The sequence below is a fragment of the Microcaecilia unicolor genome, chromosome 12 (assembly GCF_901765095.1).
Source record: "Microcaecilia unicolor chromosome 12, aMicUni1.1, whole genome shotgun sequence".
Classification (NCBI taxonomy): domain Eukaryota; kingdom Metazoa; phylum Chordata; class Amphibia; order Gymnophiona; family Siphonopidae; genus Microcaecilia; species Microcaecilia unicolor.
This window is the reverse complement of record NC_044042.1, coordinates 5,790,749-5,807,593: the sequence shown is the minus strand read 5'-3', so window position 1 is coordinate 5,807,593 and position 16,845 is coordinate 5,790,749. Positions and strand designations below refer to the sequence as shown.

The 16,845-nt window shown below is 49.3% G+C and overlaps 1 protein-coding gene across 1 annotated transcript in view; it reads right to left on the bottom strand.

Annotated features, from left to right (window-relative positions):
- Positions 1 to 512: 512 nt before the first annotated feature.
- The window catches only part of MAPKAPK2 (MAPK activated protein kinase 2), a 64,131-nt gene continuing 47,798 nt past the window's right edge, over positions 513 to 16,845 (bottom strand). Inside the window, exons 4-10 of the mRNA XM_030220990.1 lie at positions 16,296 to 16,375; positions 14,996 to 15,122; positions 14,834 to 14,909; positions 14,231 to 14,355; positions 13,372 to 13,457; positions 4,616 to 4,696; positions 513 to 3,412 (exon numbers count right to left, since the gene is read on the bottom strand). Coding sequence (XP_030076850.1) covers positions 3,272 to 3,412; positions 4,616 to 4,696; positions 13,372 to 13,457; positions 14,231 to 14,355; positions 14,834 to 14,909; positions 14,996 to 15,122; positions 16,296 to 16,375 — 716 coding nt within the window. The 3' untranslated portion in view covers positions 513 to 3,271. The remainder of the gene's footprint in view (positions 3,413 to 4,615; positions 4,697 to 13,371; positions 13,458 to 14,230; positions 14,356 to 14,833; positions 14,910 to 14,995; positions 15,123 to 16,295; positions 16,376 to 16,845) is intronic.

Sequence of the window (16,845 nt, the reverse complement as noted above, 5' to 3'; positions counted from 1 at the left end):
GATGAACCTTCTCCCTTCCTTCCAACATATACTTATTTCCCCACCTTCCCCTTCCAGTTCAATTTTGGCATCTCTAGTATGAGAGACACTCTTGCCTTACAGAGTGCTTTCCTTGCTGGGAAAAAGTTAAGCCCTACCAACCTGCTGAGGAGTGAATTGAGCACAGTAATCTCTGGTCTCTGAGAAACAAGAATCTGAAGTCATAGACTGAGAAACATGAAACTGGTATTTATTTTTGCTACATTTGTACCCCGCACTTTCCCACTCATGGCAGGCTCAATGCGGCTTACATGGGGCAATGGAGGGTTAAGTGACTTGCCCAGAGTCACAAGGAGCTGCCTGTGCCTGAAGTGGGAATCGAACTCAGTTCCTCAGTTCCCCAGGACCAAAGTCCACCACCCTAACCACTAGGCCACTCCTCCACAGCTGATGTATTGGGACACACAAAAAAAAAAAAGGAAATTTAAACTCTTTGGCAAATAAACACACACATTGTCTTGTCACACAGTGCATGAGAACAACAGTCTTTCCATTTAGTGACTGTTACTGTCCAAGAGGAAAAGTTTAATTGCTAGAGTTGGTTTCATAGTTGAACATCACAATAACTAAGAGAGATAATCACTTTGGGCATTTACACAAACCAGAAAAAAAAATGATTAAGGACACCAACACTTAATTTTTAAAACACCTTAAAAATAGTTGTAAAACCACTAAAACACAATTTAAAAAGTTAACAGAAACCCACAGTGGACTACAAGTGGTGTTGATTAACTGCTCTACCACAGGAAAATGTCTCCATTTCATTTAAAAAGGTGCAGGATTTTTTTCTGTTGAGGGGGGGGGGGGGGGGGGGGGGGAGGGAAAGAGTTGGGTGTTCTCCAATTTACAAGTTTGTGAATTTTCAGTCATTCAGGGGTAAAACTACCTGCAGTTCAGTGAAATCTGGTGCGAGGACTCTGAAAGCAAACACCTGAAAACGATGGTCTGGACCACCCCCTCCTGCCCACATCCCTGCTTCCTAAAATACCTCTTAGGTACAGAGCAGGCCTCACAACGGGGCTCCTGAAGTTGGGTCTGAAATTCAAATCATCTTTTAGACACTGACAAGTTGAATGCACTTCAGAGCAGCACAAGCAGCTCCGTTTACCCAGCAGAGCTACAAAATCTTACTATGCACCTTTCCAAGACACTAGCTATCCGGAATTCAAAAGAGGGCTGTGTTACCTCTCTCCCCCTAAGCTCATCTTTGGCATTTGGTGAAACTACAAAGAATTCTAAAAGGGAGGCACTAATACACTCACAGTTCTTTGGGCAAAAGGTTAGAAACCAGCGCATGTCACAGAACCCAGTCTAAAAGGTGGAAAGATATGAAAGGTGTCAAAAAAGGATAATACTGGCCACAGTTAGGCTGCTTCATAGCTACTGGAGCAAGAACACAGCAAATCACGGCCTTGTGGCAAGTAACCTGAGCAGGTACGTGCTTGCAGGGCAGAGGCAGGGAAGTATCAATACTGCACAAAACCACCCGAGTTGCACAGGGTAAGCGTGAATATAAAAGTCGCCTGAAGACTGGGAGAGGGCAGGGCCTGCCAGGCACGTTTCGAAAGAGCACACCCCTCTTCTGAGCTCTGCTCAGCCTGAGAAAACACGAAGCCTGCACTGCAGTGTTGAAATATTGAAGTATGTGCACCGGACGCCCCTTGTGGCAAACTTCTGGAGAAGCCACAGAAGGAAACGTGGGGGAAGCAAATTATTTACAGCACGTACTGAACTCATTCCCAATAGAACATTTACTTATTTTTGCAGCTCAACAGTACATTGATAGGACATTGAAAAGCGTGGAACCAGCTTCCAGACAAACATACATTTATTGCTTTGTTAAAGTCCTCTACGTTTGAGATGCAAGTGTGAGAAGGGAGGGTGTATTAGCACTGGCTGTAGGCACAGCTTTGTCTGCACACTTCTCGCTTGTGGCACACGCTTTATTACTAATATCAGCGCCACTCAACAGGGAAGCGTGAACAAGTTGCTCATCTCGTTCCTGGGTAGTACTCAGGATTGCCATTGGAAAAAGAAAAAAAAAAAAAAAAAAGGCACGTGTGTGTGACGGAGGATGGGGAGAGGGGAGGTGTGTCTTAGCTTGCAGCTGAGAGACAGAAAGCCTTTTCTGGCTGCTGCATCAGACAGTATAGGCACTAAAATTGGGCCACACCAACAGTTCTACCCATGTGTGTGCCCCACGGGTTTCCACTGCAGGCTAAAATTGGTACAAAAAAAAAAAAAAAAAAAAACCACCACACTTGTGACTTATGTCTAAAATACGTCTTCAGGAAAATGGGCAATTTCTCCAGCCACCAGTCCTTAAAATGCCCTGCAGTGCCCAATGCCCGGAGCAAACACTGTTTTAATATACAGCATATGAATAGGACAGAGGGAGCAGAAGGTTAACACCACATTGGCCATGAATACATATATATTAAAAAAAAAAAAAAAAATTACATAATACATTATTCCTATATCCGCTCCCTCTTCCCACAACCCCCAAGTTGCTACTGAAGGTCTGCATAGCGTCTGTTGCACCGAAAATGTCCCCTCCAGCACAGAATAAGACCTTTCAGCTGCTCGAACTCCTGCCAGTTTGCTGTAAATCAGGCCAGTGAGGAACAAGATGGATGTTGGAGATCCCTTTCCACAACAGCATAAAAAAGACAGCAATTGCACCATCCGACTTGGGAAACAGCTCAAGCTTTCGATCCACAGCCAATACCACAGGCAGCAAGGAAACATTTAATGGAGATTTTGTTTCTATTTAAAGCAATTTTTCATTAGGAACCTGAGCAGCAACAAAAGGTGTAAACTCAAAAGGTCTCATTCTTATAAAATTAACTATTTGAGGACATTTTCAGATGATAACACAGTGTTTCATTTCCACAGAGCAGCTTAAAAAAATACGTCTCATATATATATATATATATAAAAAGGTACAGTTTAAAATCACAGCAGGTACACGCAGGGCCTGAGAAGCAGTTATTTCAGCTTTCGGTCCCATTCGTTTGGGAGTCTGAACCAAAACTAAAATAAAAAAATCCTCATTCTGTGAAGGCCACAGGCTCAGTAGGAGCCGGGAAAGCAAGCCCACCAGAATGGGCTCAGATCCAGGGCCATGATTACCACAGTTTTTCCCTCACAAATAAAATTCACTTCATGGTTATTGCTTCTGTAAAATAGCAGGGTGGATTTGGTGAGTGAAGGGTTGCCAAGGTAGTTAAGTTCAATGGTTGACGGCCTGGCCGGGAAGGGTCCCTTTCTTCCGTCTCTTCATGAGCAGCGGGTTTGACGAGTCTTCTATCTTTTTAATTTTTATTTGTTCGTAGTCAACCCTCATAGTTGCCAAAGCGCTGGTCATCTCCTCCTGAGGTGCAAAACAGAAAAGAGTGAAGACCAGTTATAGGCAGACTGCAAAGGTTCTCATAACCTTTTGTCTAGTACGCAAAGTCAATCCAGCTAAGCCTGTGTTGCCCTCATTTTTATTCAACACTGGGATCAATGTTTTTGTTGCTTATAAGCAGAGGAATAAGAACCTCCGAATGTTACAAGACCCAGACCTCCTGTGCACATCCAATAAGTATAGTATCAATATTTCAATAGAGTGGGTTTCATGCATATATTACCCAGCTCTCACAACAATTCAGCACGTTTTTCAATGCTAAAGGGTATTATTATATTGTATAGGATCTGTCAGATACCTCTGTCACCACCACACAGGCTAGTAACGTGAGCCAGGCACTTCTATGGTGGGCAGATATTCCTCATTTGATCCATCTAATTTTCTAATCACTCTTTAATGTAAGCTCCATTTTTTTTATACTTTTTTAATATATATTCAAATTGAAGCACTTAGCTTTTAAAACGTAGCATCATTATATACTCCTCCTTCACATTTCAAACTGCTTTAGCAGACCGATCACTCATCTTGGAGATCATATTACCCACATGAATTCACGTTTTGCAACTAGTGCTGTCTCAAGGTATATCTCCTCAATCGAGCCTGGAAACAACTTCCTGCTTTCTTTTCCATGTTGCGAAACGTGAATTCATGTGGGTAATATGATCTCCGAGATGAGTGATCGGTCTGCTAAAGCAGTTTGAAATGTGAAGAAGGAGTATATAATGATGCTACGTTTTAAAAGCTAAGTGCTTCAGTTTGAATATATATTAAAAAAAGAGCTTACATTAAAGAGTGATTAGAAAATTAGATAGATCAAATGAGGAATATCTGCCCACCACAGAAGTGCCTGGCTCACGTTACTAGCCTGTGTGGTGGTGACAGAGGTATCTGACGGATCCTATACAATATAATAATACCCTTTAGCATTGAAAAACGTGCTGAATTGTTGTGAGAGCTGGGCCACATCTCTGCACAGCACATCGTTAAGTCTAAACCCCAGATACTAATTATACACAATGTGACACTAAACCACAGCACGAGAAGCTTCGGGTATCAAAGAGCAAACCTAGGATAAAATATACCAAAGTCTGTGGTATGTGATGCCTCATGTTAAAACGAAAGCAACTGAAATCTCCTAAAAATATAGAAATCAAGGAATCCAGCTACCTTCACATCCTCCCACAAGTCCTTCTCCTCTTTCAGTACCCGGCTGGTATGCAGTGGCGTCTGGGGAACCTGTGTGGACTGCTGCAGGCAGACAAGAGAAAACAAAAGGCATCACCCACTTACATTAGAAGCAGAACTTCCAAGTCGCTGGAAATGAATCACCAGCTTACAGAAGGTCCCTTAAAAGCTGCAGCAGAATTGGAAAAAGTCTTTCAAATGACTCTAGGCTGGAGCTCTATGTCTGAATGACTTCTTTAAGAATGGGAACGAGGCATCATCACACCCCACCCAAGGCCAGTCACTCGTCTAGAGCCTGTGCTCGTGCACTACTGCACACCATAATAAAATAGGGGATTAGATCAGTGGTTCCCAAACCCGGTCCTGGAAGCACCCCAGCCGTGTCAGGTTTTCAGGATGCCCAGAATGAATGTATGCATGGCCTCTCCTGATTATTCATTCTGGGCAACTGGAAAACCTGATTGGCTAGGGTGCCTCCAAGTCCAGGTTTGGGAACCACTGGATTAGACAATGGCCATCCGAGAAAGAAGAAAAGTCCCAGCGGAAAGTAGCACTGAAAATTTATTGGAGGAAAATGGAGATAAAGGACACTGAGCCGCGTTTTGGTGACTGACTGACTGCTTCACGAGTTGTATAGTCTACATATAAATAAACATTAAGTATATACGTATATAATGTAAATATACAACCACATAAAAATGAACACATAAGAGGTATACTACAAAGATTCAAACAAAACTAAATTCAGCATAAAATATGCTCCAAAAATTGACTTAAAATATTCCATCAGTAAAAGTAATTAGGATTACAATAAATAGCAACCATGAAAACAGGTGCCATAAGAACCTCATATGCTATATATACACACTAGCCGTTAAGCCCGTTAAAACAGGCGAGATTTGTAATTCTCACCTCCATGTCCAGCAAACCTCCTCTCTCCCCTGCCCTCCCCCCATGTCCAGCAGCCCTCCTGTATCCCCTGGCCTCCCCCCGTCCACCAACCATCCTCTCTCCCCTACCCTCCCCCCATATCCAGCAACCCTCCTCTTTCCCTTGGCCTCCCCGCCCTGTCCACCAACCCTCCTCTCTCCCCTGCCCTCCCCCCATGTCCAGCAACCCTCCTCTCTCCCCTGCCCTCCCCCCATGTCCAGCTACCCTTCCTCGCCGCCGCTCCCTCCCCCCTCCGTGTCAGGCCCCCTGCACTGACATGAGAGCGCCTCTCACCTCCATGTGAAAGCGCTGCAGGCAGCAGCAGATCGTTCTGCTGCTGCCTGCAGCGCTTCCACACGGAGGTGAGAGGCGCTGTCATGCCAGTGCAGGGGGCCCGATGCGGAGGGGGGAGGGAGAGGGGGGAGGTTGGTGCGCCAGCGATGTTCCTTTCCTTCGTCTCCAGGCTCTCCAGCTGCAGCCCGGCAGCGTCCGTTTCCCTCTCTGTTCCGCCCTGACATCATCACGTCTTGACGCGAGGGCGGGACAGAGAGGGAAGTCTCTACTGCGCATTTGCGGGTGAGTCGGTCACTTGTCTTTTATGTTTGATTGTATGCAATCTAATAGAAAAGAAATAGCAGATATATGCTTACAGCTTAAGTTATTAATTAACGCATCCTGAATCTAATTTACTAGAAAATTACATACTGAGTAGGTAAACAAAAGAGGGGCAATAAAGGCATACCAGAAACTCCCAAATTGCAAACACTTGAGAACGGCAGAGCCGCTTTATATCAAAGTCACAGAATGCCAATGTAGCAAACCAAGCAAAAAGCTAACAAGAGCCTTCCGGAGAAAAAAACGGAAAAAAAAAAAAAAAAAAAAAAAGAGGTTATGGTCAGTCTACTGTAGAAGACACAATCAGAACCCAAAAAGAGTAAACAATATCGTATGAAAAAGGGTATGATACATACCTGTAGCAGTTGTTCTCCGAGGACAGCAGGCTGATTGTTCTCACGACTGGGTTGACGTCCGCGGCAGCCCCCACCAACCGGAAGAAGCTTCGCGGGACGGTCGGCACGCAGGGCACGCCCACCGCGCATGCGCGGCCGTCTTCCCGCCCGTGCGCGACCGCTCCCGCCAGTTGAATGACTAGCAAAAGATGAAACACACAACTCCAAAGGGGAGGAGGGAGGGTAGGTGAGAACAATCAGCCTGCTGTCCTCGGAGAACAACTGCTACAGGTATGTATCATACCCTTTCTCCGAGGACAAGCAGGCTGCTTGTTCTCACGACTGGGGTATCCCTAGCTCTCAGGCTCACTCAAAACAAGAACCCAGGTCAATTGAACCTCGCAACGGCGAGGGAACAACAGAAATTGACCTACGAAGAACAACTAACTGAGAGTGCAGCCTGACCAGAATAAATTCGGGTCCTGGAGGGTGGAGTTGGATTTACACCCCAAACAGATTCTGCAGCACCGACTGCCCGAACCGACTGTCGCGTCGGGTATCCTGCTGGAGGCAGTAATGAGATGTGAATGTGTGGACAGATGACCACGTCGCAGCCTTGCAGATCTCTTCAATAGTGGCTGACTTCAAGTGGGCCACCGACGCTGCCATGGCTCTGACACTATGAGCCGTGACATGACCCTCAAGAGTCAGCCCAGCCTGGGCGTAAGTGAAGGAAATGCAGTCTGCTAGCCAATTGGAGATGGTGCGTTTCCCGACAGCGACCCCTAGCCTGTTAGGGTCGAAAGAAATAAACAATTGGGCGGACTGTCTGTTGGGCTGTGTCCGCTCCAAGTAGAAGGCCAATGCTCTCTTGCAGTCCAATGTGTGCAACTGACGTTCAGCAGGGCGGGTATGCGGCCTGGGGAAGAATGTTGGCAAGACAATTGACTGGTTAAGATGGAACTCCGACACCACCTTCGGCAGGAACTTTGGGTGGGTGCGGAGCACTACTCTGTTGTGATGAAATTTGGTATATGGAGCATGAGCTACCAGGGCTTGAAGCTCACTGACCCTACGAGCTGAAGTAACTGCCACCAAGAAAATGACCTTCCAGGTCAAGTACTTCAGATGGCAGGTATTCAGTGGCTCAAAAGGAGGTTTCATCAGCTGGGTGAGGACGACGTTGAGATCCCATGACACAGTAGGAGGCTTGATAGGGGGCTTTGACAAAAGCAAGCCTCTCATGAATCGAACGACTAAAGGCTCTCCAGAGATGGCTTTACCTTCCACACGATAATGGTAAGCACTAATCGCACTAAGGTGATTCCTTACTGAGTTGGTCTTGAGGCCAGACTCTGATAAGTGCAGAAGGTATTCAAGCAGGTTCTGTGCAGGGCAAGAACGAGGTTCTAGGGCCTTGCTCTCACACCAAACGACAAACCTCCTCCACTTGAAAAAGTAACTCTTTTTAGTGGAATCCTTCCTAGAGGCAAGCAAGACCCGGGAGACACCCTCAGACAGACCCAACGCAGCGAAGTCTACGCCCTCAACATCCAGGCCGTGAGAGCCAGGGATTGAAGGTTGGGGTGCAGCAACGCTCCGTCGTTCTGCGAAATGAGAGTCGGAAAACACTCCAATCTCCACGGTTCTTCGGAGGACAACTCCAGAAGAAGAGGGAACCAGATCTGACGGGGCCAAAAGGGCGCTATCAGAATCATGGTGCCGCGGTCTTGCTTGAGCTTCAGTAAGGTCTTCCCCACCAAAGGTATGGGAGGATAAGCATACAGGAGGCCGGTCCCCCAATGAAGGAGAAAGGCATCTGACGCTAGCCTGCCGTGTGTCTGAAGCCTGGAACAGAACAGAGGCAGCTTGTGGTTGGTCTGAGAGGCGAAAAGATCCACCGAGGGGGTGCCCCACTCTCGGAAGATCTTGCGTACCACTCTGGAATGGAGCGACCACTCGTGCGGTTGCATGACTCTGCTCAGTCTGTCGGCCAGACTGTTGTTTACGCCTGCCAGGTACGTGGCTTGGAGAAGCATGCCGAACCGACACGCCCAACGCCACATACCGACGGCTTCCTGACACAGGGGGCGAGATCCGGTGCCCCCCTGCTTGTTGACGTAATACATTGCAACCTGATTGTCTGTCCGAATTTGGATAATTTGGCAGGACAGCCGATCTCTGAAAGCCTTCAGTGCGTTCCAGATCGCTCGGAGCTCCAGGAGGTTGATCTGCAGATCCTTTTCCTGGAGGGACCACAGACCCTGGGTGTGAAGCCTATCGACATGGGCTCCCCACCCCAGGCGAGATGCATCCGTCGTCAGCACTTTCGTGGGCTGCGGAATTTGGAATGGACGTCCCAGGGTCAAATTGGTCCGTATGGTCCACCAGAGCAGTGAAGTGCGGCAACTGGTGGAGAGGCGGATGACATCCTCTAGATTCCCGGTGGCTTGGAACCACTGGGAAGCTAGGGTCCATTGAGCAGATCTCATGTGAAGACGAGCCATGGGAGTCACATGAACTGTGGAGGCCATATGACCCAGAAGTCTCAACATCTGCCGAGCTGTGATCTGCTGAGACGTTCTGGTCTGCGAAGCCAGGGCCAAGAGATTGGTGGCCCTCGCTTCGGGAAGGTAGGCCTGAACCGTCTGGGAATTCAGCAGCGCTCCTATGAATTCCAGAGACTGAGTTGGCTGGAGATGGGACTTTGGGTAATTTATCACAAACCCCAGCAGCTCCAGAAGTTGAATAGTGCACTGCATGGACCGGAGGGCTCCTGCCTCCGAGGTGTTCTTGACCAGCCAATCGTCGAGATATGGGAACACGTGCACTCCCAGCTTGCGTAGGTAGGCCGCTACCACCACGAGGCACTTTGTAAACACTCGTGGGGCAGAGGCGAGCCCAAAGGGCAGCACACAATACTGAAAGTGCCGTGCGCCCAGGCGGAATCTGAGATACTGTCTGTGAGCTGGCAGTATCGGGATGTGAGTGTATGCGTCCTTTAAATCCAGGGAACATAGCCAATCGTTTTTCTGAATCATTGGCAGAAGGGTGCCCAAGGAAAGCATCCTGAACTTTTCTTTGACCAGGAATTTGTTCAGGCCTCTCAGGTCTAGGATGGGACGCATCCCCCCTGTTTTCTTTTCCACAAGGAAGTACCTGGAATAGAATCCCTGCCCTTCCTGCCCGGGTGGTACGGGCTCGACCGCATTGGCGCTGAGAAGGGCGGAGAGTTCCTCTGCAAGTACCTGCTTGTGATGGGAGCTGAAAGACTGAGCTCCCGGAGGACAATTTGGAGGCAGGGAGGTCAAATTCAGGGCGTATCCGCACCGCACTATTTGGAGAACCCACTGGTCGGAGGTTATGAGAGGCCACCTTTGGTGAAAGAATTTTAACCTCCCTCCGACCGGCAGGTCGTCCGGTACGGACACTTGTAGGGCGGCTATGTTCCCGTGGATCCAGTCAAAAGCCCGTCCCCGGCTTTTGCTGTGGAGGCGCAGGGGGCTGCTTAGGCGCACGCTGTTGACGGGAACGAGCGCGCTGGGGCTGTCCCTGTGCCTGACGAGGCCTTCGGGCCGGCTGGTTGTACCTACGCTTCGCAAAAGAATAGGGTGCAGCCTGCCGAGCCCGGGAAAAACGCCCGCCCGCGGGGGCGGGTGCTGAAGGCGCCCGGTGGGAGAGCTTGTCGAGAGCGGTTTCCCGCTGATGCAGTTGGTCAACCATCTGCTCGACCTTCTCGCCAAAAATATTATCCCCCCGGCAAGGGACGTCAGCCAGTCTCTGCTGGGTGCGGTTGTCCAGGTCAGAGGCACGCAGCCATGAGAGCCTGCGCATCACTATACCTTGGGCCGCAGCACGAGATGCCACGTCACAGGTGTCAAAAATCCCCCTGGACAGGAACTTTCTGCACGCCTTCAGCTGCCTGACCACCTCCTGATATGGCCTGGACTGCTCCGGCGGGAGCTTATCGACCAGGTCCGCCAGCTGTTGCACATTGGTCCGCATGTGGATGCTCATATAGAGCAGGTAAGATTGGATGCGGGTCACGAGCATGGAGGATTGGTAGGCCTTCCTCCCAAATGAGTCCAGAGTGCGAGACTCCCGCCCCGGGGGCGCCGAGGCGGTATCCCTCGAACTCCGTGCCCTCTTGAGAGCAGAATCCACGACCGCTGAGTCATGGGGCAACTGGGGCCGCATGAGCTCTGGGTCAGAGTGGATCCTGTACTGGGACTCTGCTTTCTTGGGAATGGTGGGGTTAGTTAGTGGTCGCACCCAGTTCCGAAGCAGCGTCTCCTTCAGGACATTGTGCAGCGGTACCGTGGAGGACTCTCTAGGTGGTGATGGATAGTCGAGGACCTCGAGCATCTCGGCCCTCGGCTCTTCCACAGAGACCACGGGAAAGGGAATGCTTATAGACATATCCCGCACAAAGGAGGCAAAGGAGAGACTCTCAGGAGGTGAGAGCTTCCTCTCCGGTGACGGCGTGGGGTCCGAGGGAAGGCCCGTAGACTCCTCTGAGGAGAAATATCTCGGGTCCTCCTCTTCCCCCCACGAGTCCTCATCCTCGGTATCGGACATTAGCTCATGTAGCTGAGTCCGGTACCGGGCCCGGCTCGACGTCGAGGCACCGAGGTCTCGGTGTCGTCGAGCGGTGGACTCCCGCGCCGGCGGGGACGGAGCTCCCTCCATCGACATCGACGGGGACTCCACCTGCGTGGCGGTCGAGACCGGCACCGCAAGCGGCGGCGGTGTCGACAGCCCCGGCGCCGGGCTAGAGCTCGCCGGCGCCACAGTCATCGGCGCCGGGGGCGCAAGCACCCCCGACGCCGGCACAGCCTGGCGCATCAGCCCTTCCAGGATCCCCGGAAGGATGGCTCTGAGGCACTCGTCCAGGCCCGCTGTCGGGAAAGGCGGTGGGGCCGGTAAGGGTGTCGGTGCCAGAAGCTGCTGGGGGCCAGGAGACGGCACCGAGGTGCCGGAACCCCGACGCGTCGGTACCTCCACCACCGACGGAGATCTCTCCTCTCTGCGATGACGCTTCGGCGTCGACTCCTCTTCAGGGTGCACCGAGGGCTCCCGGTGACGGCGCTTCTTATCTTTTTTCCGGTGCACGTCACCGGCGCCGGAGGGCATGGAGGAGGAGGAGGTCGATCCCCCTCGGTCTCGAGGTACCGGGTCCGACAGGGTTCGGTCCCGTGGCTCACGAGCTGAGGGAGTGGCCGGGGCCGACTGCCCACGCGGCCTCTCAACCCCACTCTCACCGGCGGACCGGCGGGCCGACGGGACCTGTTCTCCTGGGGTCGCTGCCATCGGTGCCGATGTCTCGGGCATCGATACCGGTACCGAAGAACCGGCCTTCGATACCGATGCCGTCGAGGTCGACGTCGAGGGGCCGGCGCAAGTTCCAAAAAGACGGTCCCGCAGAACTTGCCTCGCAACCTGAGTCCGTTTCCGGAGACCGAGACACAGCGCGCACGACTTGAGATTGTGCTCCGGCCCGAGGCACTGGAGGCACCAAGCGTGGGTGTCGGTCTGCGAGATCGGCCGGCCGCAGCGACCACACTTTTTAAATCCACTCGAGACCTTCGAGGACATCGACGGAAAAATCGCGTCGGCGAAGTCAAAGTCGGCAATGGTGGCTAAAATCACACCACGAAAAAACTAGCCGACCGAGCGGCCACTAGGCCGCAACGAGGCGTCCCCGCTGGAAGCGAGGGAAAAGGGGAGCGCGTGCTCCACACGCGCGAAAATCTTTTTTTTTTTTTTTTTTTAACAATACAAAGAAAGAAAAGAAAGAGGAACCGAACGGGGATCCAAAACAACGATCCGCGTAAACGCGGTCGAAAAATCCGGCGGCTGAACGGAGAGAGAGGCAATTGCACAACTCTCTCCAGTCGCGGAAAAAAAGTAACTGGCGGGAGCGGTCGCGCACGGGCGGGAAGACGGCCGCGCATGCGCGGTGGGCGTGCCCTGCGTGCCGACCGTCCCGCGAAGCTTCTTCCGGTTGGTGGGGGCTGCCGCGGACGTCAACCCAGTCGTGAGAACAAGCAGCCTGCTTGTCCTCGGAGAATAGTAATTACAGATGCCAGGCCATAAGGTCAAGTAGGAACCTCCTCAAAAATACTTCTTTTAAATAAAGGCGAAAAGACAATATATACAAACACCTTATGTGTCTCGCCAACGAGGAAGAAAAATGCATCCATGGTGGGGTTATTTACTAGAAACGTGTCAGCATCTTATCCGGACAACATGAGAAGAAATGACAAAATAGAGCAATAATGTCAAACTCTATGGGAGAGCAAATATAAAACAGACCTACTAAAGATTATATTTGCTCTCCCATATAGAAATAGATATTGCTGAGAAGGGTTCAACTTCACCTTATGGCCCAGTGTCTACCACTGTCATTTAGCATACAAGTGCCACTGGTTTTAAGGATACTGTTTACTCTTTTGGGGTTCTGATCATGTCCTCTACAGTAGACTGACCATACATTTTTTATTTTTCTTTTTTAACACATTTATACCCCACATTTTCCCACTAGTAGTAGGCTCAATGTGGCTTACACAAGACCGTGAGGCAAACTACAGTTCAGTAAAATACAATTAAACCGTGTAATAGTAAACGTATAGGTAACGTGTAGTTTCTATTGTTATTTGTTTCATGTTTTGGTTTAGTAATAAACAAAGGAGTAAGACCTCAGGTGTGAAATGTTATTATATAATTTCCAGAGTGCTACCATAATACAGTATGCACGTCTCTACCAACACTGGTCAGTATGATTGCCCTACTCCACATGTGTAGGGTGGTTTGGCAGCAAGAAACTGAGGAAGGCTACATGCTGAAGCCTCATCTCACCATAATCCAAGGGTGGTTCATGAACTCTGTGATGGTCATTCGCTGTGTGGGGTCTGTCTTCAAGAGGTTCCTGATCAGCTGTTTCACTAAGAGTGGAGAAGAAAAAGTTATTCGTAACATATGCCGTGTGTAAAAGTAGCAACCTTTGCTATTCCAGTTATCAGGAATAACTACCGCACAAGCTCTCTGCATTGTCGCCTCATCTCAAACAAGATATAAAGGAATTGGAGAAGGTGCAGAGAAGGGCGATGAAAATGATAAAAGGGATGGGACGACTACCTTATGAGGAGAGGTTAAGACGGCTAGGACTCTTTAGCCTGGAGAAAAGGCGGCTGAGGGGTGATATGATAGAGGTTTACAAAATAATGAGTAGGGTAGAGCGGACAGATGTGAAGCGTTTGTTTACGCTTTCTTAACAATAATAGAACCAGGGGACACAAGATGAAATTAGAATGTGGTAGGTTTAAAACAAATTGGAGAAAGTTTTTCTTTACTCAGCGTGTGGTTAGACTCTGGAACTCATTGCCGGAGAAGGTAGTGACAGCAGGTGGCCTTGCTGAGTTTAAAGGGGGTCTGGACAGATTCCTGAAGGAAAAGTCCATTGATCGTTATTAAATTCTGGGGGTTTTGCCAGATTCTTGGGGCCTGGATTGGCCGCTGTCGGAGACGGAGTGCTGGGATTGATGGACCTTTGGTCTTTTCCCAGCGTGGCAAGTGCATTTACCTACTTTCACAGACATTTTAACCATCACAAAATCTTGCATATACCTCACTTTACAGCCCCTTTCTATACCACTGTTTAAAGGTCATCTACCCCTCTCGACAAAGCCCAGCAGTCCTTACGATATACTCTCCATACCTTCTTCGGACATCTCGGACCACTCGGGGTTGGGAAACTCATACTGCCCCATGCGGATCCGTTTCTTCATCCCTGGAGATATTGCCAAGCCATGGTTGGAGTAGAAGGGAGGGTAGCCACAGAGCCTACAAAGAGATCACACTGCGTCAGATTGTAACAGGTTTTTGCGAGGTCATTATGTGCTCAGATATCTACATAAAACCGACAGCAGAAAGACCATATGGCTTCTTCCCTCTGTCCCTTCTTCTCCCTTAGGAAAGCCCTTCTGTTTGTCCCATGTTCGTCCCTTGCTTTCCTGAATTCAGATACATTCTGTCTCCACCACCTCCACCAGAAGGCCATTCAACATATGCACTCTCCCTTTCCATAAAGTAGATTTTCCTTAGATTACTGCTTAATCTGTCCCCTTTCACCGTCACCTATGCCCCCTTATTCCAGAGTGTCTTTCAATTGAAAGAGGCTCAATTGCGTTATTTTTGCCATGGAAGTATTTAAAATGTCATCTCCCATCTCACAAAAATGGAAAAATGAACTGTAGGTGATGTACATACTCTCTGATTTACACCCCCCTCCCCCCCGAAGTGACAGTTGTCCAGTACTCACAAAATGTACATGATCACACCCAGAGACCACATATCACAGGACTTGTCATACTTCTCTGGCCCGAGCACTTCTGGAGCTGAAACAAAAAGCAAAGTGAATGGGGTATCAGTTTCTAGCAAATTGCGGCTCCTCCTCAGAACTCATCATTATAAGGTTACTTACCCACATAGTAAGGTGTGTAACAGGGGGTGGCGAGAGAATTATGTGATGTCGTCTCTTTGGCAAAGCCAAAGTCTGTGAGCTTTAGGACTGCACTGGGCCTTTTTGAGGTGTAGAGAAGATTTTCTGGCTGTAACAAATAAAACATTTTAAAATGTGGTATTTTGACAGAAGGATGGGTGCAAAGGTCTCAGCACTGAGTGATGTTATATAAAACTTAAGCGCTGCCATATTAGGACAGACTGAAGGTCCATCAAGCCCAGCATCCCGTTTTCAACAGTGGCTAATCCAGGTCACAAGTACCTGGCAAGACCTCAAAACAGTACAATACATTTTATGCTGCTTATTGCCATAGCTGGCTCTACCACTAGGGGGACTAGTTATCCACCTAGGAAGGCAGACTTGACGGGATTTGCTTACAAGCTCAAGGCCTGCCATGATCTTCCCCGTTTCACTGGGGTGGGCAACCACAGTTCTCAAGGGCCACAACCCAGGCTGGTTTTCAAGATTCCCATTGTAAGCAAATAAATCTCATGCGTATTCATTGTGGGAATCTTAAAAACCCAACTGGGTTGTGGCCCTCGAAGATCACGTTTGCCCTCCTCCTCTGTGTTAAAGGGTGTGGAACCTGACAGGCCATGCACAAATGCAGTGCTGAAAGGGCCGCCACCGCACTGCCTTTACTTTTGATGAAGGAAAATCCAAAGTCGCCTTGCGGGGGGGGGGGGGGGGGGGGGGGTGTAGAGGGAAGATGCTAAGAACAGAGGATGGAGGGGCATGACTGGTGCACTTGCCTTGGGTGTCAGACACCTCTGGGATGATGCTGAGAACTGTATCATTCTTAAGAGGTCAGATCCTGTATGACTTCTGTTTGAGGCATGAGCTTTCAAAAACCACAGACTACTTTGTCAGATGGTCCTCAAAAGCTTATGCCTCAACAATTCATCTATGAAGATGCCATCTGCCTCTTGTCATTTTTGTTACCCCAGACTAACCTGGATGAACTTTACGAAATGTTTCTTATTCTCAGCATTCCTAATCAGCAGAAAGTGTATAAAAAGCAGCAAACCAAACCAACCTGGAAAGTAACAGCACAACCAGCTAATCCCAAATCCTGCAAATTCTCAGATCTCCTCTAGTAAACACCTGTGGATTGCCAGAGACCCCTTTAAGGGTCTCCACCACTGAACATCAAAATCTGTCATCCTGTAGGCTTGCTATCAGTGCCTCCTCCTCCACTGGTCTAGCTGAAGCCTGTGCAGCTACAGGAGAAGAAAGGAAGGAGACGAGAGGGTCACAATACCTTGACATCTCTATGTGCGATGTTGATGGAGTGTAAATACAGAATTGCTTCTCCAATACTCTTCATGATGTCCGAAGCCTCTGCAGTAATACAAGCAGAAATCACTCAACAGCAGTCAACAATTTTGTTTTTCCTATCTCGGTAGTTTCCTCCTGCTCTTTGCAGTTTCTTGCACAGTCAGATCCAGTGCAGAGATCCTAGCGCCCTCAACATTCGCTCTGCAACACACCCTTCCCCCTTAAATGTTATAGCCTCACAACTCCCCCCCCCCCACCCCCTCCCAAATGCAGGGAGTCTGGTCATTACAGCAACAGTCTTTTGCTGGGATCATGCAACAGGGCTCATGCTAGAAACTTCAAATGTTGACCATGAGCCCCTCTGGGGGCTATGGTGGCTACTACTACTACTACTATTTAGCATTTCTATAGCGCTACAAGGCGTAGGCAGCGCTGCACAAACATAGAAGAAAGACAGTCCCTGCTCAAAGAGCTATGTAATAAAAGTGAGCCAAGTATAGGACAATCAAGCCATTGTGACATCACTGATGAGG